We start from the raw sequence: 24,961 nt of genomic DNA, 5'->3' as shown, positions 1-24,961 counted from the left end.
ATGAAGGCAGAGCTTTTTCCCTACTAAAGATGAACCACTCAGGGCAATTCTCTTCCCTTATGAATGCAAATTACCATTCCATGAAAGCAAGATCTCATGCACTTGTTCAAGCTAAGCCAAGACACTCATATTCTTCCCAATACAAAGAAGTCAGCTTAAATTGATTCAGCTTCATAAAAAGCGGAGGAAGAGGGGAAATTATGAGAAAGGAAAATAGCTTGGATCCTAACAGGCTCTGCTCAGGGTCTGGAACTCAGCAATAGCCTTACGATCAAACTTGGATGAGAAACAGTGAAAGTATGCTAATTAAATAAGTGGATGGTACTAAACTGGGAGACACCGCAAAACAGAATGGAGCCAAGTATTGAGAATGATATTAGTGGTATTCAAATCCAACTGAGTGGAACAAGCTAAAACTGAACAGAGAAGCAGAAGACTTGCCCCTTCTTCCTTTGCTCAACATGCAAACTTACCACCTAGATACCAGAAACTTGGAGAGGGGAGCTGGAGTCCAAGCCTATTTGACCCAGAAGTTCAGGCTTCTATGCTGCTGGACCGTAACCACTTCTTGCAGTGACTGAGTCTCTGCACATACTCAGAGGCACCTTACTCCAGCCAGCTGGTATGCCAAGAGCAAAATACAACTAAGATTGCTCCACAACATAGCCCGGATACTTTAGGGGTATCTGAGCTTTAAGCACAAGCAGATAAGTTTTGGGAAGTATTCTTTGTCATTCCATACATCAGACAGCTTTTGAATGAAAACTAAGATGGCGGACAAAATGTAAACAGAAACTGTTAATTAACTCATGCCTAAAATTCCTGTATTTATTATAGGAGCCACAATGTCTTTCGGCTCCTTGCCAAAAGATGGCCCCCATCATTGACTCATACATATGTGGCCAGTTTCTTGTTAATTCCATTGATACACCACAGTTTATGCCATGAAGTGACTTACAATGGTAAGTATCTGATCCCTTTTTGTTTTCTGTAATCCAACATATTTTGAACTGTGGTATGTAGTATTTTATGCTTTTAATGGTATGAATGGTTTGAACTGTGTAATGTGTTTTAAGTCTTGTTGTGATCTGCCCTGAGCCTGCTGGTGTGGGGAGGGCGGAGTATAAATTGAATAAATTAAATTAAAACCTACTGATCTAGTGAAGGTAGGAGGAGGATAGTGTTGATTTTCATGACCTTGATGCAAGTGACTTTTCTAAACTGATGCTTAACTGAAAGCATGCTACCTCTAAGTATTAGTACCATTATTAGAACACAGAGTTGAAGAGAACAGAAGTGGGATACTGAATTACTCTTGCAAACTTTGCAGTTTCAAAACAGATGCTCTCCCAACCCAACCGCTCCTCCATACCTTGGTGGCTCCATTCTCTCCTGAAAAGTTATGTCTATGGACAATGCATAAGGTGGTTCCAATAAGGGAGACTAGACTTAAACTAGATTTAGCAAATTCTAGACAAGTAAAATTGGAGTGGAAATCTTTTTCCCCATTATAATTAATGTGTTGACTTTGGTGATAAATTAGCACACTGAGTTCTGCTATTGCTGGGAACTGATTACTTGTATGTACTTTTGCACATAAACAGACCCACAGCTACTTCCACTTCCAGTCATACCGTTTACCAGCTTTGATTCTCCATTTCTACCAGGAATACTAACATATGCATCAGCACAAGCAACCATATAACCAAAAGCCTTTGCCTCAAGACATTCTTCCTCTTCTAGATATTTTGTCTGCCACTGACAAACTTGTTTACCCTCCAGAACTGACGGAAAACTCCATGAGGCCATGGGAACCCAGAACTCTCTTCAGTATGACAGAAGGAAAGAGTTGATTTAGACTGCAGATTGAACTCTGCCACCAGAGTAAGTGCAGAGAAAGCAACACTTTCCATGGGAGTTTACCATCCCTACAGCAGGAGGTTGATAATCAATGCCTCATTAGATCCCGTTACTCAGCAGACCTCATTAATGTTTCTGTCAGCCTCTTATCTTTTTTCTATTTCTTCTCCTTTGAAAGGATCTGTCCTCTTGCAAAAGCTCATCATGATGGGTGGAAATTGCCAAGATAATTAAATTTTTTAGCAAAAGCCAAGTTGTTGTTTTCCCTCTGAAACATTTTACAATTCAAGGAATGTCAAAAATGTTGGAACCCATACAGAGGAGGGAAGGAAAGATGTATCCTTATTAATACTGCATGACCTCTTTGATTGTCTCACTTAGTGAAAGGAAAACTGGACATTCCAGAAACAGAATGAGATAAAATGGAGCGGAGAACTATTGAATGCAGAGGACAAAGCCCCAACATCATACACAAATTGCTTCATGGAACAATCTGCAGAGCAGAGCAGCAGCATTTATTTTAAAAGGATTTGTCAAACTTCCACAGATGCCTAAACCTAATTTTGAATGAAATCCATTATTGCAGACCTTCAGAGTTATAAACTCTTTGGAAAGTGGAAAAGAAAGTTTCAAGAAGTGTTGTGGATGCAGGGGCACCGAATTAGAAAGCACCTTCAATTCACTAGTTTCTCATCCCACCCAATGCCCCTTAAAGCCTCACCTTGACCCCACCCACAAAAATACATCTATTAAATGAACCCAAATCCTAGTTGTGCTTTAGCTCCCATTACACAGAGGGCTAGAGAACAAATCCATCCAACCTCACAAGTCCAATCCAGATACCCAAGCAAGTAAAACTTTACGGCACGCCTGAAAGTTTGCTCTTCTCACCAGTCATTGGTCTAGGATCTGAGAGAGCCAGGTTTAAATCCCCACACAACCATGGAAGTTTGCTCAAGTGACCTTGGGCCAGTCATTCTGTCTCAGCCCTACCTCACAGAGTTGCTGTTGTGAGGAGAGGACAAAATGGAAGAGAATTTTTGCTTTTTTATATTCTGTCTTTCTTCCCAATGGGCCCCCAAAGCAGTTTATATTGTTCTCTTCCATGTTATCCTCACAACAACCCTGTGAGGAAGGTTAGACTAAGTCTGTGCGACTAGCCCAAGGTTACCCAGCAAGCTTCCATGGCAAAGAGGGGATTAAAAACTGGATCTCCTAGATTCTAGTCCAACCACTACTCCACACTGGCTCAGATGTTATAGGCTGCCTTGGATTCTCACTTAGAACTTAAGAAAGGGGAGTGTAAAAGTCTTATAAAATTAAGCATAGCAAGTAAAGAAGTGATCACTTTAAGGAAGGCCCACTTTTGCAGCTGAGTTAAAGGGGAGGGTTGTCACTAGCAGGTTTGAGGCCACTTTGGCCTTAGCTGCAATAGACTCCTTCCGTGTAGCATTTTACCCCCTCCCCTTAAGAGGGAGCGTCAGGCATTTGTTTGCATGGGGAAAGTACAAGTTTGAACAAGGGCAATTATAGACTCTGGGGACAAGTATAGTTTTCACCATGCTGAGACAAGGCCCCTGATGAATTTATTCTTGGCATTCAGCTCAGCTGTATCAAAGTCCAGGGGTCCCTGAAAAAAGCAGAGTGAGGGCCTCCTTAGCCCCACCCTTCAGCCAGCTCCCCCTGGTCTTGCTCTGTGTGCCTATAGCAATCAGCCACTGTGGCCTTGTACGCTAAGATAAAACAACCTCACTCATGGCGACCGGCACAGTGTAAGAACCCCATTTGAAGGCTAAAGGTCTAGAAACACCACTGATTTAAATGAAATTGTTCTTCCTGTTATGGTTGGCAAGCAATTTTCTGTTAAGAGCTTGTGAATCTTGCTGGATCTTCATCTCCTGGCTGGAGGACCAGGTTTCTATAACAGCAACCGCCCCCCCCCCCCCCAATCTTCTTAGGAAACTGCATCCTTATTTTCAGAAGACTGATCTGGCCGCACTGATTCAGGTTTCAGTAAGCAAGGCTAGATTACCATAAAACACCTCACACAGGACTGCCCATGAAGATGATCCAAAAGCTGCAGGTGGTGCAAAATACAACAGCCAGTTCATTATCAAGAGGCTAGCTGGTAGGATCATGTCTCTTATTCAGAGGTGCCTTCACTGGCTGACAATTGGTTTCTGGGTTCAATTCAAAGTGCTGTTGCTCACCTTTAAAACAGGATCTAAGGCCATATATTTGCATGACAGTCACATGTAGCTGCATGATTCTTCCTAAGTTGGGGATATTGCCAGTACCCCTTCCATTAAAGGCTCATACAGGTTCTGGCTTTTCCAGTGGCTGCCACACCTGTGTGCAACAGCTTCCAGGAAGAGATCAAGAGAATCGCACCCACTTGGGTTTCTAGTGAGGCTGTAAGTCATGCATTCCTAGACTATTCCAAGAATAGTTTGTTTTCTTGTGATCAAAGACCTAAGCCGCATTTAAATATAATGTATGTACTTTTACTTAATGCAGACAGCTGCATCTTTACATTTGAAGAGCAATTTTACACAAGCCAAGTAGAGAAAGAAATAATTGGCTGGCACAATGCTTTCTGAACTGTGTCCTTTCAAATTCAGTAAAGATATTGCCCTGGCTCCTTGAATGTCAAGCACTGCATTTTCCTCTTTGCTTGCAGTACTTTTATATACGTGGTTATTAAACATAATCTCAGACGATGTCTATTTAAGCATTCCTGCAATCTCTTCTCATCTGGGAAGTGTGTCATTCATGACTTTAAACATGATGCACACTACAAAGCACAACAAAGAGAGATGTGGAGCCAGACTACTCCACACCTTCATATCTATGTCACAGTGCAATCAGAAAGGTAAAAAAACCACCCACTGAACTGAAGAAACAGTTCTTCCTCTAGACAGCATCAAAAGAGCTGGCCTACATAGAAGGGGGAGAAGGGGGGGGGAATCTTTTAAAGCTTCCAGTTATCTCAAGTGGCATCACATGCTTGATGAAAGCCATGTCACCCTAAACACTCCACAGCAGGTCTTTGTAATTTCAAAGGTGGGGGAAGGGCATTGCATTTATATGACAGAAAATGAGGCACTCCACTTCAAAAGGAAAGGCACCTCCTTTTCTCTGTCAATATTCATCTTTCTGGCAAAGCAGTCAAGACCTCAGTGATAGTAATGGAAGGACTGCCAAGTTAAAGCGGACGAAGGTGTATGGGTTTCCCTTGCACTTCTGTAACACCCACATCGGGGAAAGAGATGGTAAGTACAGCAGTTCAATATGGCATTTCAAATTTATTTAAGTATTTATACCTCTCTTTCCTCCCCAATGGCGATCCACAGCAGCTTAACACATTGTTCCCAGCTCTTCCATTTTACCATAACCACTCTGTGAAGCAGTAGACAAGGCTAACCGAATCTCTGGCCCAAAGTCACCCACTGAGGTCACTCCACGGCAGAATGGGGATCCCAGACCCGAACACTCCAACAAGTACACTCCTCTGGTTCATGCAGAGAGCTTCACGGGGCCACTGTTCTAGTGTAGTGGAGAGGGTCTTCCAGTCATAGATGACTCGTGGCGACCCCTGCTGGGGTTTTCATGGCAAGAGACTAACAGAGGTAGTTTGCCATTGCCTGCCTCTGCAACCCTGGTCTTGGTTGGAGGTCTCCCACCCAATCACTAACCAAGGCCAACCCTGCTTAGCTTCCAAGATCTGATGAGATTGGGCTCGCCTGGGCTATCCAGGTCAGGGCTCTGTTCTTGTAGTCACCATTTATTAACTTTACTAGCCTTTGCAAGACATCTTTTACCAGTCTCCAGCACCCATCATTGTTGGAGCTGGCAACCCTCAGTACAGGAGACATTCAGATCAGTGATTTGTAACTCAGACTTGCTCATCTATACAACACAGTAGGGGAGCATCATAAACAGCTTACTTGCCAGGTCTACATAACACTACAATGTCATGCAGAGTAAAAGCTTTGCAAAAAGAAGTCTGAACATGATACTGTTATAGTTCATGTAACTCAGTCCTGCCTACCTTGAATGCAGCATTTCCCCATGGTGGGAGGGGGGAGGGGGAATGTTTTTCCCACCTATTATCATCCTTTACCCAAAAATGCTAGAGATCAAACCAGGGACCTTCTGCATGCAACACAAGCGCTCTGCCACCAAGCTACAGCCGTAAGCAGCTTTCAACCCATTTGAGGGACAAAAGAAATTTCAACAAAAGTGCATGCTCTTTCAGTACAAACACTACTGCATATAAATACTTCTTGGAATAAACTGAGTTAATAAGACCATGGAAAACAAACAATTTGTTATAATAGCAAACATTAAGTAGGATTACAGCAACTGTGAGCTCTAATGTAAAAAATTGTTTCACAAGTTATTCCATTTTCAAATTGCTTCTTTATGAACCTCATTCTTAACACCTACTAAGCCTTTGAAGACTCAAGTCTACACTTTGGAAAAAAAGACAGGAGCAGTGCTTTGCATCTCAGAAGAATTTAAAACAGCTTTCTGAAACTACCGCTCACTTCAGCCACAGAAAAAAAACCTCTTCCAAACAGCGTCAACTGAAAGCCTTGAGTTGAGCATGCAATTCTCATACTCATTCCGACCGCTGAACTTTGGGCTATTCTTGCCAGTTCTGCTGCTTTAATAGCAGCTATGTCTAAGCAGCCCCCCATCATTCCAAACCATTGTCCTTCCACTCAGTGGCTCCTCCATCCTTGGATGGCCTGCTTTCTGGGAGCAACTGAAAGATCATGGACTAGGATGACCCTACATAAATCAACCCAGAAGGCCCAAGTTGGAGAGAAAGGTAAGACCACCATCCAACAATCTCACCCAAGGTAGTCCAGTTCTTTCTACTGATTCAGACCCATCATTTATGCTGCCTGCCTCTTCACTTATTCGGTTCAAAGAGCAGCAGGCTTTCCTGACACATTAGCTCTTCTAATTCAACAGGTCACGTTTGTGGGTTGTGTTCAATCTGTTTGTTTTTATTGCAAAAGTACTTTTGAGCAATGAGGAAAAGCAGCATAGACATACAGAACTAGCTCCTGGCATGTGATAGCAGAAGAGAAGGTTTCACTCAGCACAGTTCTGTTTGTGCTACTGTTAGATCAAATACTGATCTTCCTGTTCTGATTGTTTGGGGCTGTATGATGCAGTCACTAATACAGTCCAGTTTGGAGATACAATATGATTTGAACAAAGGTCTTGGGGGGGGGGTTTTGCCTTGTACTGCATTTTGCACACGCAGACATGCAAGGCCAAACATGGTCAAGTTGACTTAGTACAAGGGCTACTTGCAATTACTTTGTATTTCTGCTTGTGCAAGCAGAAGTGCTTAGCTATACTTTAGAACTTCCACTGGATCAACCAATTCATGTTTATTCTTCTACCCAGAACAAAAATCCAGGCAAGCAGCAGAGTTCTCAGTGCTTGGCTGGCTGCTGTAGATAGGTGGGCTTGTGCAGCAACTGTTTTCACACTGTAGTTAAGATACCACTCGGTATATAGTTATCTGTATTTGCCTTTGTAAGCTAAGAGTCCCAACTGTCTTCCATCCCATTGCTTTCAGGAACCATTCCAAGCCAAAGCAGTTCTAATGCAAGGACATGAGCTATGAAACTTAGCAGCCCATGGACAGAGAACACAGTAGGCTTCAATACATTCGGGACATTTCCCCTGTACACACCACTTGGCACTTTAAAATTCAGCTTCAGCCCAGCTCAACATTTACTAATTTATAATCCAGACAACACTGCATCTGAACAGACAATGACAAAGGAAAAAAAGCACACTGATTTAGCATACAGGTCACTGAGCTTTGCAATTGAAAAATTGATTCACAATGCAAAGCTGAAGCAATACCTCTCAAGTGGGTGCTTAACTCACAGCGGCTGATAGGAATCAATTCCAGGGTTTTCCAATGCATTACACATGGCTGAGAGCCAACCTAGGCTAAAAGGGCACTGATGCAAAGCAGGTTGTTAGAAGGAGCACAGGAATATCACTGGACCAAAAATATTCAAGATCTTGAACAGCAGAGAGAGAGAAAGAGTAGGAAACATATCTGTAACACCTTGCTGATCATCTGTGTTGCTATTCTTGTTTAAGGTATTTTACTTTTTTTAAAACTTCAATTATACCCTACTTTTCTCCCCAATGGGAACTCAAAGTAGCTTACAACCTTTGCCCATGCTCCATTTTATTTTGACATGAACCCTGTGAGGTAGGGCTTTGTTGTGTGCGCAGCCTGTCTATGGTTGCCCAAGCAAATATTAACATTCAGGTGTGTCCAAAGACATGAACCAAGTGGCTCTTGGCCTTCTGCGTTTAGCCCAGGAATTCTCAGCCATCGCCTATAGATGAGCTAGTTCCCAAATTCTGGAACAACCCAAGATAGTACTGTTTTGTTTGTTGGTTTGTTTTATTTTTAGCTGTTGTGGGCCACTTTGAGTCTCTTAGAGGAAAAGAGCAGGATATAAACATATACAAGTGTTTTAGGCAATGCAGATATTCTTCCTGGTAATATATATTTTTTAAAATTAAATTCCTTACCAAGACCAACATTTACAGAAACTAACCCTATTTTAAAAGATGTAAAATAGATAGGTGTTGATTTATAACTGAGTTAGGACCAATACAGATGAGCAATTGTACCTCTCTAGATAGAGCCTGATATATAGACAGATCTCAAGCAGACGTGCTGAATTGCCACTTTGTTTAAAAAGGCATCTGTGAGATGGCATTTCCATGTATCAAGTAAATTTAGAAACTCATGAAAAGATCCTGTCTCATACATACAGCATGTGCTATTCCCTGTAATTTTATTATCATTATTTTTAACATTGTTTTCTTTCAAAAAACCTTCCAAGGTAACTATGCTATCCTTACCAATCTACCTGCTACTTTAAGAAATATTCAGCCTAGCAGCCATCTTCCATCAGAATATAACCTGTTGTCCAGAAGAAGCCTCTACCCCGATTTACAGACACTAATAAGGAAGTCCACAACCTGTCATCACTCAAACTGCTGGTTCTTCCTGCAGCTCGTTCAATGATTGACCAGGCTACCAATGCCAGAAAAAACTCTCCACTCAATATCTTAGCTTTGTCAACACCCTAGAAAAACAGGTCTTGGCTAGCATGAACACACAACCCAGTGCCTTGGAGCCAAGGTAGACACAGTAGAGCACAGCTCCATATTTTCACTCATGTATCTACATGATCTGTATGCAGGACAGAGGTTATGGAGTTCAGTGTCTGCCAGAGATTCACACAGAAGAATCTCATGGTCTTAGCTCTCTGCCACCGCAGGCACTTTTATCCCAGCCTGACTCCACTGACAGAAAGCAGCTGAACTGGAAAAGAAGCAATGAACATATGAAGTGGCTTCCACTGATGCAAAGCACTGGTCCTAGTTCAGTCTTGTCTTGATCGAGTCGCAACATCTCTCCAGGGTCCTGGGTACAGAGGGATCTTTCCCTATCAACTGCCATGTGGGATATCAGAAGTTAACCTGAGGTGTCAGGGATTGAACCACACGGTCCATTTGCAGGCAAACCAAACACCATATCAGAGGCATAGACTCTCCAAGGGCCTCAAGGAATGTAACAGAGGAAGTAAGGTAGGGGAAGAGAGTTCAGCTGTACTTAACACACATGCCTTTTTGATCCAGCAAGCCGACCTTTCAACCACTCCTCTTCTTTTTATACATGCAAGGTGCAAATATGTGAAGCATACAAACGTAGTGGCTCGTCTTCTCCAGGCAGACACCTTCTTGACACTGCCTTCATGTTCCCCATCTTACTCACATATTTTATAATCCCTCCCAACTCTATGGGTTACTGCAAATAAAGTAAACAGAGGATACTGTATCTGTGAGAATTTAAGTTTTCCTTTAACTGGGCAACTTTTCCTGTATGGAATAATATGCTGCTTCGAAAGGAAAAGGGGGCTTTGGCTTCACTTTCAGTGACATCATGCAGCTGTGTTCAGTGGGCTGTGCCAATGCGTTCACCACTGGATGTCTGATTGGTTAGGACTGTGTAGTGGCAAAAAGCCTTAAAAAGGTACTGAAGCATCAGTAAAAGGTATTCATTTTAAAAGGGGGGTTGTCAGGCTTCTGGAAGTCTTGAAAGGGTTTTTGAGGTTTAGTTTGCACCCTGGAAAATTTTTGAATGTGAGAATTCAGTGCATCAAGAGTATCTGAAGACTTTAAATATACATTAACCTGCTTGTATACCAGATTGCTGTTCTAGATATTTCCTTCTTACTCTAAATTCTCTTATCTTGCTTTCTCATTAAACCAGTTCTGAGCATATTGGAGCTGCATTTCAAATCCCCACATAGACTGGTGGACTCAACTGCCCCCATTGTAAAGCAGCCACTCTGAAAGGGTGGCAGAAGCCCTATCTTTTACTGAATATGCTAGCCAAATTTGGGTGAAAGTGTACCAAAAGCAGAAAATCAAAAGCAACTGCCACAGGAAGTACCATAAAGGGACGATGCAGCAGAATTATCTGGAAGACTTTAGCAACCATGCAGAACCACAGTCTACCAAAGTGAGGGGGAGACAGGATTACCTGACTGATATCCAAGGGTTTTTTCCTGGGAAAAGAGGTGGTGGAACTCTCAAGAGGGGAATGAGGAAGAAACACATGGGATTCTTTGAAATAATATTATTTTCACACACTATTGCTGAGTATTTTCAAGAGGTGCCGGAACTCCGTTCCACTGCTGAAAAAAAGCCCTGCTGATATCTATCTTTTTCACCTTGAAACATGAGGATTTGTCATACCCTGAGCATAAAGCAGATCTCCAAGGGGAAGTGTGTGGCACAACCTACCTCCCCCACACAAGCTGTTTCCAGTTATGCCAGTGTCTCATGCTGCTGAGGAAATCACTTGAGCATTTCTAGACAGCTCAAACTCCTTCTGGTATCTGAAGAATCCCCTAAAGGCCTCTGATTAGATACTACTAGACAGAAAGGCAGCTTGTATTCCCAACCCAGGCTTCTGACCACAGACTCCCCCCTCCCCATTCTGCCTCCTGATCAGTCTAGCATCTCCTCCAGACTCCATACAAGATAAACAGCCCCCAAGGCATGCATACCCACTCTCACTTGAACTGAAGTGGCTGTCAAGCTCCACCTGAACCCTGTTGCTGTTGACTTATTTTCCTGTAAGAAGTGCTAATCCTGCCTCTGTAGCGGTATCATAAAATGTGAACCTCTTGCATTCTTCCGGAGAATTAGAAAGGATACTTCCCATCTTCTACAACAGTGTTTACTCCCTGCTCTTGGGCTCTCGCAGCAGCTAGCACAACATTTCAGAAGTTCAGGAACCCAACCCAGTTTACAATTTAGGCAACTTACACATGGAGCATTTGGTGTGGCTAGATTTTTCTCTAAGCTTCGTTATGGTTTTGGCTTCCAAGGATTCCTCATTTTCCTCTCAGACCACTTTGTGCCAACATTGTCTGCAGACAGATATGCACACATCTGAAACGTGTTTTCTTCCATGAGGAAGGTTTGGTGCACTTCCAAAGGGTGTTATTTTTCCCTATTGCTGGTGTCAAGTCCATTTCCCTGACAGTACCCACAGGCAGTTTTTTTTAAAGACTAACTATATTGATAGAAAAAGACACCCAAGTCCCCTCAAAAGATGTTAATGTTGAGATTCGTTTTATTTTTGTGTGTACGATATATTGAGATAACTCAAACACATCCAGCAGCCAACAAACTACAGGAGTCTCAGAGCTAAGCTACAAGAGACAAATCGCACGAGGAGGAGCATGTGAAGGGAGTCGCAATGTTAGCAGGGAAGCTGAGTTTTAAAAGCGATTGGAAGGCTTTGTCAATTTCCCCTCTCCACTGAGCCAGGGAGATAGCTGCTCAGAGGGTTTGTTAATTTCCTCTTTGCCTCCCTGCTCTGTCAGTTTCACCTCCCCTTCTAAAAGGAGAAGAGGAAATAAACAAACAGTCTGAGCTGCAGATCTCCCTGGCTCTGTAGAGAGGGGAAGCTGACAGAGGAGCACTACAGGAGGGTGTAGAGGAGCTCTCAGGCCACGGCCTATTGACAATCATCGCTCAAGACATTTGTTGCTCCTTACCCACAGCTATGAATAGGAGTTGTAATGCAGTTTCAAGGAGTGCCCAAATACTGCTCTGCGGAATAAAAGTAGCACTTTTGCTTTTCTGGAAGTCACCATACAGGAGACTCCAGGAAGCAGGCCCACAGATGACAGGGTAACTAGGGTGGGAGAGGAATGCCTGACAGGTAAGCATTAGAATCAATATTTCAATTTAAAAACTGCTGCATTGATTTTATTAAGGCATGCGTGTCGGCAATCCTAGACTGTTTATTACCAGCTCTGGGAGTCTCATAACACCATAGCAGCTAGTAAAATAAGCTTAAAATCAGGTTTACAGTTATTCAGATTAGTGCCAGTCATCATTTGTTGCTTTAAAACTCCAAAGATACAATGCACCTATTCTCAGATGGAGCTACATTGTGCCTCAAGATGCATGTGTGAGACGCCAGCATGGAAGGCAAGACCAGCAAGAGCTATTTTCTACCTTGCAAGCAAAGCTGCTGGATAGGCAACTTTAACCACAGTTGTACCAGCATCCAGCAAACCAGGGTTAATTCAAAACCTACTTTAAACCACAGGCTGTATCCCAGTTTGTGACCAGTCTTTAACTATCATTTTAGGTAATCAATGTTAATGCTGAACCTTGTTTTAAGGAAACAATCCATGGTTAAATGTTTTATGCCTCTATAGAATAAAAGTGCCCAAACAGGCACTTGAATCTTTTTTATGCTAGTAGAAAAGCTCTCCTATTGCAACCATTTCCCTTTCTTGCTTTAAATGCTGATTAATATACCTTCATAGCATATCATAAGATTATAAATTACTGGATTGATTTTTGCATCAGCTGCTAAGTGCCACTGAATTGAGTAACGGTTCCGAGGTGACCCAGTTTGTCAGATAGGATGTGAAGCCAGGGCATATTGACAGCTTAATTGGCTCAGGAAGGGTTCATATCTGTGGTCTGAAATGCACCACTGGCACTTTTTATCGTTCCATCTTATTGCAGCTTTAAAAGCAAAGCTGATGACAATCGAGCAAAATGTTTCTTTTTACATAAACCAGACGTCTGTCCTTGACTTTGCCGCTGCCTCTGATTCTCTCCCCCCCCCCCATTCTTCTTTTCATAGAGCACTGTTTACAGACTGGTTCGTCTCTGCATTTTAAATACTCCAATACACAGTCAGAGAATTTATCTCCACCTGTAATCCACTCAAACCCAAAGACTGAATGCGTTTGGCAAGCGCACCATTTGTATGGGGGTGGGGGCAGCATCATCAAGGAACATAAATTCGGCTTCTGAAGGTAACCTGACATTTATGGCTGCCTAGTGAAATTCCAAAAACATAATTTGGCTATTTTATAGCATTAGGAGGGCAGTTGAAATGTATTAGGACTTGAACTATCAGAGATAACTCTTGCCTCAAGAAGTAATTACAGCCAGCAAGAGCCAACCGTGCATGCAGATGCTTTGGAAGAATCAGGCCTGAACAGGACGTATATGCAGACCCCTTTAATTGATTTCAAAAAGTCAAAGTACCACAACCTTGAAAAGCACAGAATCAATTATGCAGACTGCTGTATTACCAAAAAAAAAAAAAAAAAAAACCACCTCTAATCTGAAAGTCATGAATTGCTCTTCTCAGGCTTGCCCTTCCAGCCTGCAGTGCATCACACAACTGCATTCCCTACCAAATGAAAGCAGGAAGATACTGCTGCTGGGATGGTTAACGGCTTTCGTTCAAGCCAGTTTGACCTTTAACACTCTGAACCACCCTTGCCAATCTGCTCCAGAACCTTTGCTTGCTCTAGCCTGGTGCATGCTCTGCTTTCCATCCACATTCTTTAATAGCCAGCACAGCATGATGGTATAATATGGAAGATCCAGGCATGAATCCCCACACTGTCATGAAAGCTCGCTGAGTGACCTTGGGCCAGTTGCTCTCAGCCTAGCCTCTCTCACTGGGCTGTTACATGGATCACATGGAGGAAGGGAGAAGCATGCTCCTTCTCAGAAGAAGGCCTTCTTGGTTGTACCACCAAAATTCTGGAACTCTCCCCACAGGGAGATTCATCTGCCCTCTTCTGCTTTCATCTCCCACCAGTGGTGGAACCTTTGTTTCATCGAGTGTTCCTTCAGTAATCCCTCCCTCCTGCCCAATCTCCATGCTTTGTTTTTGTCTTTGTATGCTTTTTTTAGCTCCAGTTTTAATTGTTTTAATGTGTAGCTGCTGACTTACGCATGTCTTAATTTGTTAGCCACCTTAGCCACCTTGGTGATCCTTGTGAGGGCAGAGTATAAATTTTGAGCCAGTTTGGTGTAGTGGTTAAGAGCACGGGACTCTAATCTGGAGAGCCGGGTTTGATTCCCCACTCCTCCACAAAGCCAGCTGGGTGACCTTGGGCGAGTCACAGTTCTCTTGAGCTCTCTTAGCCCCACCCACCTCACAGGGTGATTGTTGTGGGGTAATAATAACACTTTGTAAACCGCTCTGAGTGGGCATTAAGTTGTCCTGAAGGGCGGTATATAAATCGAATGTTATTATTATTATTATTATTATTATTATTATTATTATTGTTAAAATTAGATTAAGCCACTTCAGGGAGAGATGCTTGCATCCCGCATGTGGAATGTGTTCAAAGCCTTTCACACCAGCAAAGCTCTGTGTTCCTACTTAATTATCTGCTCAAAGAGACCTTAAAAATGAACTCCTTCAAATCCTACCGCTATCCAAGCATCCACTTGAGACACTCCAAGCTCTCTCTGCTTCAGGAGAGCCATTGCCACGAAGCCTGAACTACTTTGATAATGGATTTCACAATTTGTTAAGGAAGCCAGTCAATCCCAAGAAAATATTTTCAAGGGTTCTGCTTTAGCTCAGCTTCCTGCTGATGTCCCCAATGTTTCCAGTTCTTTGTAACTGCTGCTGGAAGCCCCACTTCTGCATCCTATCAATGCTTCCTAAACAACTGAGTTAAACCACATTTCAAAACAAGAACCTATCGCTGCTTCTGAGGAATTACAGCAGAATCATATGCAGTCTTTTTTGAGGTTAGACCTAAATTGATCAAGGCCATCAGATTAAACCAGAGAAAACTAGAAGCAAATGTTTTAGGTAGTAAAGCTTTGCACCAAACTACTCTTGGCACCCATTCCCTCCCCTGCCAACCCACCAGCCTTTAAAACATCTAAGCGTTTAAGTAACAGTGTACCAAGCAAACAGCTATGCAGAAAAAGCTTGGATATTCTTTTCATGAAGATCAAAAGCAGCCCCATGCCACATTGTCAGATTTAATTGGCTTCAAAGTGTAGGAGCATTAGAAGTGCCGATATAATGAACCACAAGTTCTTTCACACAGAATTACAAAAGTCAACTAGCATGCCCCAAAAGCAGTGCTTAATATAGATTCCCCCCCCCATCACATCTTGTTCTAATACCTAATTGATGCAGGGTAAATCTAAATGTTACCCCCTTTTTTTAAAAAAAGAAGCACAATTAGTCTAGTGCTAGCACAGAAACTCTCTCCCCTTGACTCTACTAACTCAAGCAACAGCTGCAAGTAAAAGAACACTAAAGAAAATTCTTTTAAAAATCCGGGAGATGAACACTGATCTTTTATCTTGCAGACTTCAAGCACAATCAAGTTTTTTCCCCAAGAAAACCCAATATGATTCAGACATTTTCATCATAACAGAATAAATAATTTAGCTGTGCTTTTAGCAGGCTCTGACACTGGATTGGCTATCTGATATTTGTGACTGAGGTGCCACTGAAGTGATTAAAGATAACCTGATAGCAGCTAGCAGTGTCAAAACAGCCACTTTTCCTCCTCAATAGCAGAGACAGAATGTGCTAAGTAACCAAAAACAGATGCATTCTTTGCTAGCAGAGGATTTACTGATTTTTAAGTTGGCTCTGGCTGCCACCAACCCAAGAGAAGGAGCCACAGTTACTCCAGCTACATGGAAACTGCTGAAAATTGGTTTCATGTGGTCACATCTCCAAATAGGGATCCATAATACCCACACACCTGAAGATTGCCTACTTCTTTACAAACCTGCCTGACTGTTACAGTCATCTTCTGAGGCCCTACTTCAGGTACCCCTGCCTTCTGAGATTAGGTGGGTGGCAACCGAGAGGGTCTTCTTAGTTGTGACACCAAAACTCTGGAGCTGTTTCCCCAGAGGGACACCATCTGTCCCCTTCAGTTGCTGTCTTCTGACCATGGGTGAAAACTTTTGGTTTATCTGGCACTCCCTCAGTGATCCTTCCTCCTTACTCTATGATTTAATTGTGGTGTTTTTAAGCTTTGGTTTTAATTGTTTTGATTTGTTCATGCATGGTTTTTAAGATGTGTTTTTATAATGCTTTTAGTGGCCTTGATGAAGGCCAAGAGGCAGGGTGTATGTTTTATAAATAAAATAATGAACAAACCCTACTTTGCAACATTCCTGTTCCTACAATTCTGGCAGGCTAAGCTGTGCTTTTTCAGGGCACCAGCTACTGCATCACTGGACTCTCACCATCCCCTTCAACCAATCCATCTCCACCAGATCTTATCAAGTTCCAATCTCAGAGGTCACCTCTCAGTCTGAGAAATCTCAAGATAGGACAGAGCTGCCATGCATGATCTCAATTCCTTCCTCCGCAGCTGCTGGTTATGAAGCTCAAGGCTTCACTTGTCTTAAAATTACTGTTTCTTTTTTTCTTCCTTTTTAACTTTTTATTTTGCATTTTTTCAAAACTTTTTCCAAAACTTCAGACAACAAAATACAAAAGGTAAGTAATTCTTGGAAGATATAGTAATCTTAACAAGTACATATAACATCATTAGTTGACACACACTGATAATACATAATCCAGTTATAGCGAAAAAGCTAAATATGTAGGGGTCAGCATTAGGTAACTAGTTGGTATTGTGTAGATAATTTAGAAAGGGTAACCACTGCTCATAGAATGTTGATTGATGTTGCGGATTGTCTACAGATTTAAGACAGTCAGCTATTTTCTCCAAGGAAAAAATATCCCATAGTTTCCTATACCAATGTGGCATGCATGGTAATTTCTCTTGCTTCCAAGTTGATGCTAAAAGCATTTTTGCTGCAATAAGCAGCATAAATATTAAATTTTGTCCTGATTGCTGGCACAGTTGGATCTTCCCAGAGGCCTAGTAGGATTGTTTCAGGATGCTTAGGTATTGCATAGTCAGTTATTTCTTTAATTTTCTGTATGATTAGGTCCAAGAACAACTGGACTTTGTGGCATGTCCACCATAAATGGATATAATCGCCAACTAGTCCACATTGTTTCCAGCATAACGGACATATATTGGGATTAATGTGGTGAAGGAAAGAAGGTGTTATATACCACCTCAACATTAATCTGAAGGATGTCATTTTGATATTGATCGTCTTGGATTATAGAGAATTCCCTGACCAAATTAAGGACCACTGGGAGTCCGTTAAAGCGATATTACAGTCTCTACTCCATTTTGCTTGATACTTTAACGGAGTTTGGCCTTCTCGTGAGTTTAAGATAGTGTAAATTTTAGCTATTAGACCCTTGCGTTGGGATTGTAAATGGTTGAGTAGATATTCATAATCTTGTTAGTTCAGGTTTTAGTGAAATTGTAAGAAACTAGCTTTCTATTAGATGTTTGAGTCGTAGATATTGAAACCATGGGACAATAATGTCTGTGTCCTTTTCTATTTGCACTTTATCTAAGATAACCCCTTGTTTGGTTATGTCTACGATTCTGTTTTTTTTAATTTCCTTCCAAGGTTTAAAAGAGCGTAAAATCATACCAGGTGGAAACCATGTTTGGTCAAGAAAGGACAACAATGGTGAGATAGTCGGGGCGAGGTATTGTCTCACCCTGTCCCATACTTTTAAAGTGGTCTCAAGAAAAGGACTGGTAGAAGTTTGAGGTGGTCTGTTTTTTGGGTCTGTCCAGATTGTCTTTTATATCATGTGGATGTATATGTGATGTTTCAATATGGGACCTATCTAAGTTTTCCAAAAAATTTAATAGCATCATGATATTTGTTAACTGGGTGGCCATGTAGTAGTGTTTTAAATCTGGGAAAGCCAGCCCACCCTTCTCTGATGTCCGCTTCATAGTTAAATAATTTATCCTAGGGCGTTTATTGGCTCATATAAAGTTGTTGATGTTTCTTTGCCAGCTTTGAAAATGTTGATCAGTAAGTTTGATAGGCAGCACATGGAAATTAAATAGGAATTGTGGGAGGATCATGGATTTTACCAATTTTATTTTCTCCACCCAAGACAGATTCAAATTAGCCCAGTCCTTAAACTTTTCCTTAATCTTTTGTTGTAGAGGTTTAAAGTTTAGAGTTTTTTAGGTCAGATAAGTTTATAGGGATCTTAATGCCTAAGTAATTCCAATCTTGTGAATCCACTGATATTCATAATTGGAAACTTTATAGAGATCTTAATACCTAAGTAATTCCAATCCCTGTGAATCCACTGATATTCATAGCTGGAAACTATATGTGTGGGTGGTTGAGGTTAATGGGGTAAATTCTGAATTACTGTTTCTGACCTTTGGCTGTTTTCAAAACTTCAACCTTCTCTGGCCTGCACTGACCAAACTATAGCCCCCACTGGGTTGACATCTGTGCAAACCGCAAGACCTGACCTGCACCTGACTTCTAGATTCTGCTTGATCTCCTCTGGATAAGCAGTGCTGCTCAGCAAAAGAACTAGTCAGACTCTTGAGAGTAGGATCCCCATGAATCCTGGAGAGCAGACTCCAGAGAAGCAGTCATGTGCAGCATTTTAGAAGCTATCAGTGTGTACTTAACCACCCTCTGTAGCTGCTTTACTTCCCTCATATTTAATACATTCACAGCCCATGAAGGATGGTGCTACTATTTACAGTCTCTAATTGAAACCAATATTTAAATGTTTTGGCAGGGATTTCATTTTCCTTGTTTGTGGTTTGGCCCTCCCCTTCCTGCCTGCAGCATGTTCTATTTTAAACAGCCAAAGCATCAACAACTTATTTGAGGGTCCAGAAAGTTTATGCTGAAGGCATTTTGTTGATCTTTAAAGTAACACTAAACTCCTGTTTTATTTAACCGTTCTTGAATGCAATTAACACTTAACAGTGTTCAGTTTTGCATATTTCTATTCATTGCTAATTAGAACATTGTTCCACCATAAAAAACAAAATCAGTCAGAGGAGTCTCAAAAAGAGTAGTATATATCCAATGCACTGACAAAGTTTAACAGTTTTTCTGCATCCAACATTACTGCTAGAAAAGCAAGTTAATACAAGTTGCAAAAAAAAAAATCTTTCTTCCCACCCTGTCTAGCCCAGAAGATGGCCCCCTACCTTGACACAGATGATCGGGCCACCTGGAACCACATCATGTAACATCAGGACTAGACTAATATAATGTACTCTACATAGATCTTCCCTTCATGTCAACTCAGAGACTCCAGATGGTACAGAATGCTGCAGCTTGGTTATATTTAAAATGTCTATGCCGCCTTTCCACCCAAATAGAGTCCCCCAAGGCACTGATCATCAAGAGAACATTTAAGATACATAAAATAATTCAACAAAAATACATACCACCAAAACCAGGGAGGAGCCAGGCAGTGCATGCACATTACTCCCATTCTGCAGGGACTCCATTGGCTGCCCTCCAGTTATGGGTTTCAGTTCAAACTATTGGCTTGGCTATATCACATTTAAAGCGCTTCAGGATCTTGGTCCCTCATCTCTATCAAGCCACCCTTCTCCTGCTCCCACCTTTCTCCTTCTGCTCCACCATTACAGCTCTGATCCTCTGAGAGGGACTTTTGCAGGCACCTCCCTGCAAATGGGCAAAACTGCCTATATGTTTGCACTCTTTGTTGAGGCCCTCACCTTACGGAATGACGAGGTCAGGAAGGCTCCCTCCCTCCTGATTTTCTGGATGCTATGCAAAACTGTATTCTTTGGGAAAGGTTTTTTTTGTAAAAAAAAAGGCTGTACTATAACAACATGATTCAAAACGATACTCTGGTAAAGAGACGGGGACAGGACTAAACTATTCTGTATAGTACACACTGTATGATTCTACTATGTAATTTCTGCATCCAATACGTTATGTTAATGCTTATGCTTTTAGATTTCTGCTTGGTTCCAGATTTCAGCAATTCAGATCATATTGTATGGTTTATTGCATGTCGAATCCTGTTGTAACTCTATGATCCACTTCGAGTCTTAGTGAGAAAGGTAGACTGTAAATAACAAAAGTAATGCTCTTTATAAATTAGTGCTTTATAAATGACAGTGGACAAAATATTTTGATTGGTCAAACCATGGATGATATGATTTGGAGCTACATGAACCCCAATGAGAAAACTAGATTCGGTTTTAATCAAACCTCAGCATGTTCGCACAAATGGAGTGTAAATCTTTAAAATATGCATCTAGTATGTTCAGTTTGTCAAGACAAAGTGGCTCGCCAAATGTTATTCGTCCCCCAACTCCTTATTTGTGTGATATTTTACCCATAAATAAAGACCAGCCCAAGGGCCTAAAACTCTTAATAATCTAATAAACTTTGCTAACACAGTAACAGATACGCCTGGATGAGATTTTGGTAAATGCCAAGCGATTCCCCCTGATCTTTATCGGCAAACAGGCGGATGCAATTTCAGCAGGAAGAAAATTAAATTTAGCGTAGAACAACATCTGACCAGGGTTTGTGTCTGTCACTCAAGCAGTTCCTTCAGCTGTCAGATTGAAAAATATAAAAATGAATTTGGGAGGGAGGTGAGTTGGAGGCCTTTATGAACGACTAGGCCATGTTTCCATACCAACATATTGCACTGCTTAAGGCTAAAGTGAGAAATCCTTACAGATCCCATTCCCAGAGGACGTGGCCAACAGATTCTGTAGTGCAATAAGGAGACAGAGGGGTTTTTCTATGATTAAAAAAGAACAGTTTCAGGGAGACTTCTTCTAGGCAACAATGTACTGTTAACAGTGCCCCCCGTTCTTCTGCTTCAGAAGAGTCCTGACTTGGTTTACCCCACTCCACACCGCAAGACACCAGAGAATCACAGAACAAATGAGCAGACGCACTCCCCTCATTGACTGTGGGCTGGACAGGCAGTATCTCACTGCCAGAAGCTTCAACTTTCCATTAAGCAACAAGCAGCAGCAACCCCTTGACTTCCAGATAAACCAAGCTGACAACACTCTCCCTTCCTGCACAGTCTACTCAGGGAAGTGGCTAAGTTTAACTGTTCAGGCCATAAAACCTCTTCACATTGTTCCTGTAAACAGTTTCTTTTTACGCAAACCCTTGCACAGTCAAACTGGGATTTTTTTTAAGTTTACAAATTACTGAGAGGTAGCTTGGGAAGTGGGGAGCAATGTTATTTAGCAAGTCGGTTGCATTGACCAATAGAGACACATGCTTTGCATGTGATCACTTACAGGCATTAAACACAAGTTTCCATGCAAGGAAGCAAAAGGCAGTTTTGCATCCGCTATAGTTTACAAGTTTTAAAGTCAACTGTAGCAGTTTAAACTTAAGAAAAGAAAGGAAGCATTATTTTGCAATGGATGAAATTCTGTCTGGGGTGACAAAACCATCATGAGAACCTGCACTAAGTAGTCTACACATGCAAACCAACTCCAAGAACCCCTTTGCTGTGGAGAACCGAGTATCTCTGCACCAAAAGAGGATCAGGAGTATTACTTCTGAACTATTACTTCTGAACTCCATACTAGCAGCAGGATTTACATAGCCCAGACTAGTTCATTGCCAGTCCTACCAACTCTTATGAACGAGCATGCACTTGGCATTTCCACTAAGAACGCAACAGGAACATCCCAGGGTAGAGTGGAGGTATTCCTGGGGACAACCAATGTCCCATTGTTGCAAAGTGAAGCCCCAGAAAGATACCAAATGAACTATTCCTTCTTGGTCTTAATCGCTCACAAGCCACACGTTGTCACACATTTATACACTGGCCAAAGAGACTCTAAGATACTAAAGACTGCAAGTCTTAATCTGCCAACACAGCCACCTGGCAGCCTGCATCTCAAAGGCTGCATAGCCACCACTCATTGCCTGAAGGAGAGATACGGTATTGCTGTGCCACCTACCTTGGAAGACAGCCGCGTTCTGAATGATGAGGAATTTCAGCTCCATGCTAGCAGACTGGAGAAGTTGCTCCATACTGGAACGGGCCATGGCTTGGTATTTTTCCTCCATTTTCCTGGAGCAGCAAGTTGGAACTTTTGGCACACATACTTGCAAGTCAAGCCCTGTGTGTACACACAAGAAGCATTTGGTTAGCACAAAGCGGGCAGAGGAGCCTGCAGCCCATCAAGTGGTTCTAAATGTCTGGTGGCTGGTTAAGGAGAATGGATGGGACGTCTAGCTTACGGCTTTCACTTCTCTCCAAAGACCAATTCTGCCTTTTCTGTTAATTGCATAACATTGATAGAAAGAGAATAGGATTCAGGGTAAAAAATATTTTATTTCACATAGCATGTCCCTATGTTCATCTCCTTCTTCCAAAAGTCCTCTTATCTAGTTAGTGACCCATAGTATACGTCTTAGTCTATGAACAAGGGGGGAGAACTGAACCCAACCAGTTCAATAATATATCCAGTGACACTGAGAATACTGTGCCTCAGTTAATACCTTGCCACCACTTCACTGAACAGTCTTAAATACACTAAGTCATCCACTCGGCGCTACTACTTCTCACATCTGTGACTGCAGGAAAACAGCAGACTTCGTTCTTTATGAAGTGAAATAAGCAAATTACAGAAAATTAAAACTGGACATTATCACATTCTTTCCAAGAGGTAGAAGAACTATTCCTATTGCCACATCAGCAAATCAACCAAGCAAAGCTATTTTTATGAAAAAAATCACAACGATCCCCACTATAAAAGACAATTTGATACATTTCCATCCTTACACAAATTTTTGCACTAGCCCAATAAAAATAAGCAACACAGGCCCACCGAGAGCAGCAAAGCATATCAGGAGGCATGGTGCAAAAACCCTTTCTTGTAGCACAGGATAATGGAATACGCAGAGCTGAAAACCCTGACCCTCCCTTACCCATACCGTAGCCTATGTAATAATGAAAACTTCATGTGCCACACACAGCAGAAGGGAAAGAGACAAACTCCATGTAGGGAATTCGTATCAGTGGGACAGAAAGTAAACTCCCATTCTATAACTATGATACAACTGCCTCTGGAATGCAGCACTATTCAGTTCTGATCAAGTCCCTCAAAAAGATTCAGAAAATAACAGCCTTAACGATGAATGGGCTGAGCACCTTTCCTATTAAAAAAACTCAGCGTTGTTCAGAAAAACATGAAAAAAAATGACGTGATAGAGATTCATGTTATGACATGAACATACTAGACAGATATTTCTCTCTTCTTCACTTAACACTAAAAGTTAGGGCTCAACTAAATTGACTAGGAGCAGATTGATGATGGATTAAAAAAAAGTTTCTTCACACAAGGGGGAATTTAACTGCCTGAAGATGTGGTGGTGACCACACAATTCTATGGCCTGAAAAGGGAGGGCTATATAAACTCACAGAAGTCCATCAATGGATATTAACCATAAGAGTAAATTTAAACCTCGCAATATATTTAAGTACAAACCACTGGGAGACAAAGGACTACTGTCCTTTATACTCTTACTCCAGATCTTTCTAGAAACACCTGACTGGCCCTGTTAACAAAAGATGCTCAACTAGACAATTCCTTGTTGTGATAAAACAGAGATCTTGATGCTTTCCTTCCATCTCTCCTAACACACTTAAAAAGCAGATTGAGAACAACTGTTTAGGAAGCTTCAGTAGAGGTAAAACAGACCAGAATAGCTGTAAAGTCTAAAACACCCTTCAGTGCAGGGAGCACAAAAGCAGAGGAGATCATTTGTCTTTATCATTCCAAGGAAAACCTGGACAGGTATCAACTCATTCAGCCTTCACTTCCTAATCTTAAGCAAGGCATGGCTGGCTGCCATTTGCCCTCAAGTTATAGCCTTGCACGAGAAAGCAGGAAGAGTTGAGCTTTCTCGAGACTAATATGGCTACACCTCAAAACATAATATCACATCTCCTTAATTTACTTCACTTTTTCCCCCTCAAGTTTATTGCGGGTCCTCCAGCCCCCCGACTTCCATAAGATCCCCCCTGTATCTCCACAATTCTTGCTCAGCCTCCTTAAATGCATCATCATTTTAATTCCCACATTCTTGTAACAGCACACCCCTGTTCACTTGAGGACCCAGGTGCTTGCTACTGTTTTGTGTCCGCTATGGGTCAAGATTCTGTTCCTCACAATGAATCCTACAAATGCTGTTTGTGCTATTGCTCCTACAGGTTGGGAACTCAGTTGAAGGGCACACTGGGGAACAGTTACTCGCCAGATCACCTACAATGAGTAAAAACAGCCTCCAAGAAACCAAATAGGGAAGAGTCTGCTAACTAGGAAGAGCTAGGTTTTCAGTCCTTTGGAAGTCAATGTTACATCATAAATTACTAATGGAAGACAGGTAAGCTAGAAAAAAGTTCAAGAGCTAGTAGTCTGTATGCACTTATGATAATGTAGCCTGTATGCACCTTATGCTATAGCCACCAAACTGATGCCCTGACAGCAATTTTCATACAAGGTCATTGACATTTTCAACACAGGAGAAAAGTTAACATTGTGTTTCACTTGGGAAGATCACATTTGGATGCAAACCCAGTTCTGTTATATAAACTGCAAAATGCTAACATCAGGTTTTGGAAGAAAAGGCCATCAAGTCTTGCCTGCACACGTACAAACATTATATCCAACTTGGATCTCTTCAGAGATCACTATCTAAAGCTAAGATAATTCTTTTGCTTAATGACCCTTACTGTTAAGATAGAAACTGGAAGATAAAGCCATTTAGTTCGGGGCAAGGGGGAGAAATACGTTTCTAG

At 41.7% G+C, this 24,961-nt stretch overlaps 1 protein-coding gene across 1 annotated transcript in view; it reads right to left on the bottom strand.

Moving 5' to 3' along the window:
* The window catches only part of GPC3 (glypican 3), a 313,638-nt gene that overhangs the window by 269,854 nt on the left and 18,823 nt on the right, over window positions 1–24,961 (bottom strand). Inside the window, exon 2 of the mRNA XM_054995835.1 lies at window positions 22,116–22,277. Coding sequence (XP_054851810.1) covers window positions 22,116–22,277 — 162 coding nt within the window. The remainder of the gene's footprint in view (window positions 1–22,115; window positions 22,278–24,961) is intronic.

The sequence above is a fragment of the Eublepharis macularius genome, chromosome 13 (assembly GCF_028583425.1).
Source record: "Eublepharis macularius isolate TG4126 chromosome 13, MPM_Emac_v1.0, whole genome shotgun sequence".
NCBI classification, from domain to species: domain Eukaryota; kingdom Metazoa; phylum Chordata; class Lepidosauria; order Squamata; family Eublepharidae; genus Eublepharis; species Eublepharis macularius.
Note: the sequence above shows the minus strand (reverse complement) of the source record. Positions and strands in the feature narration are given on the sequence as shown.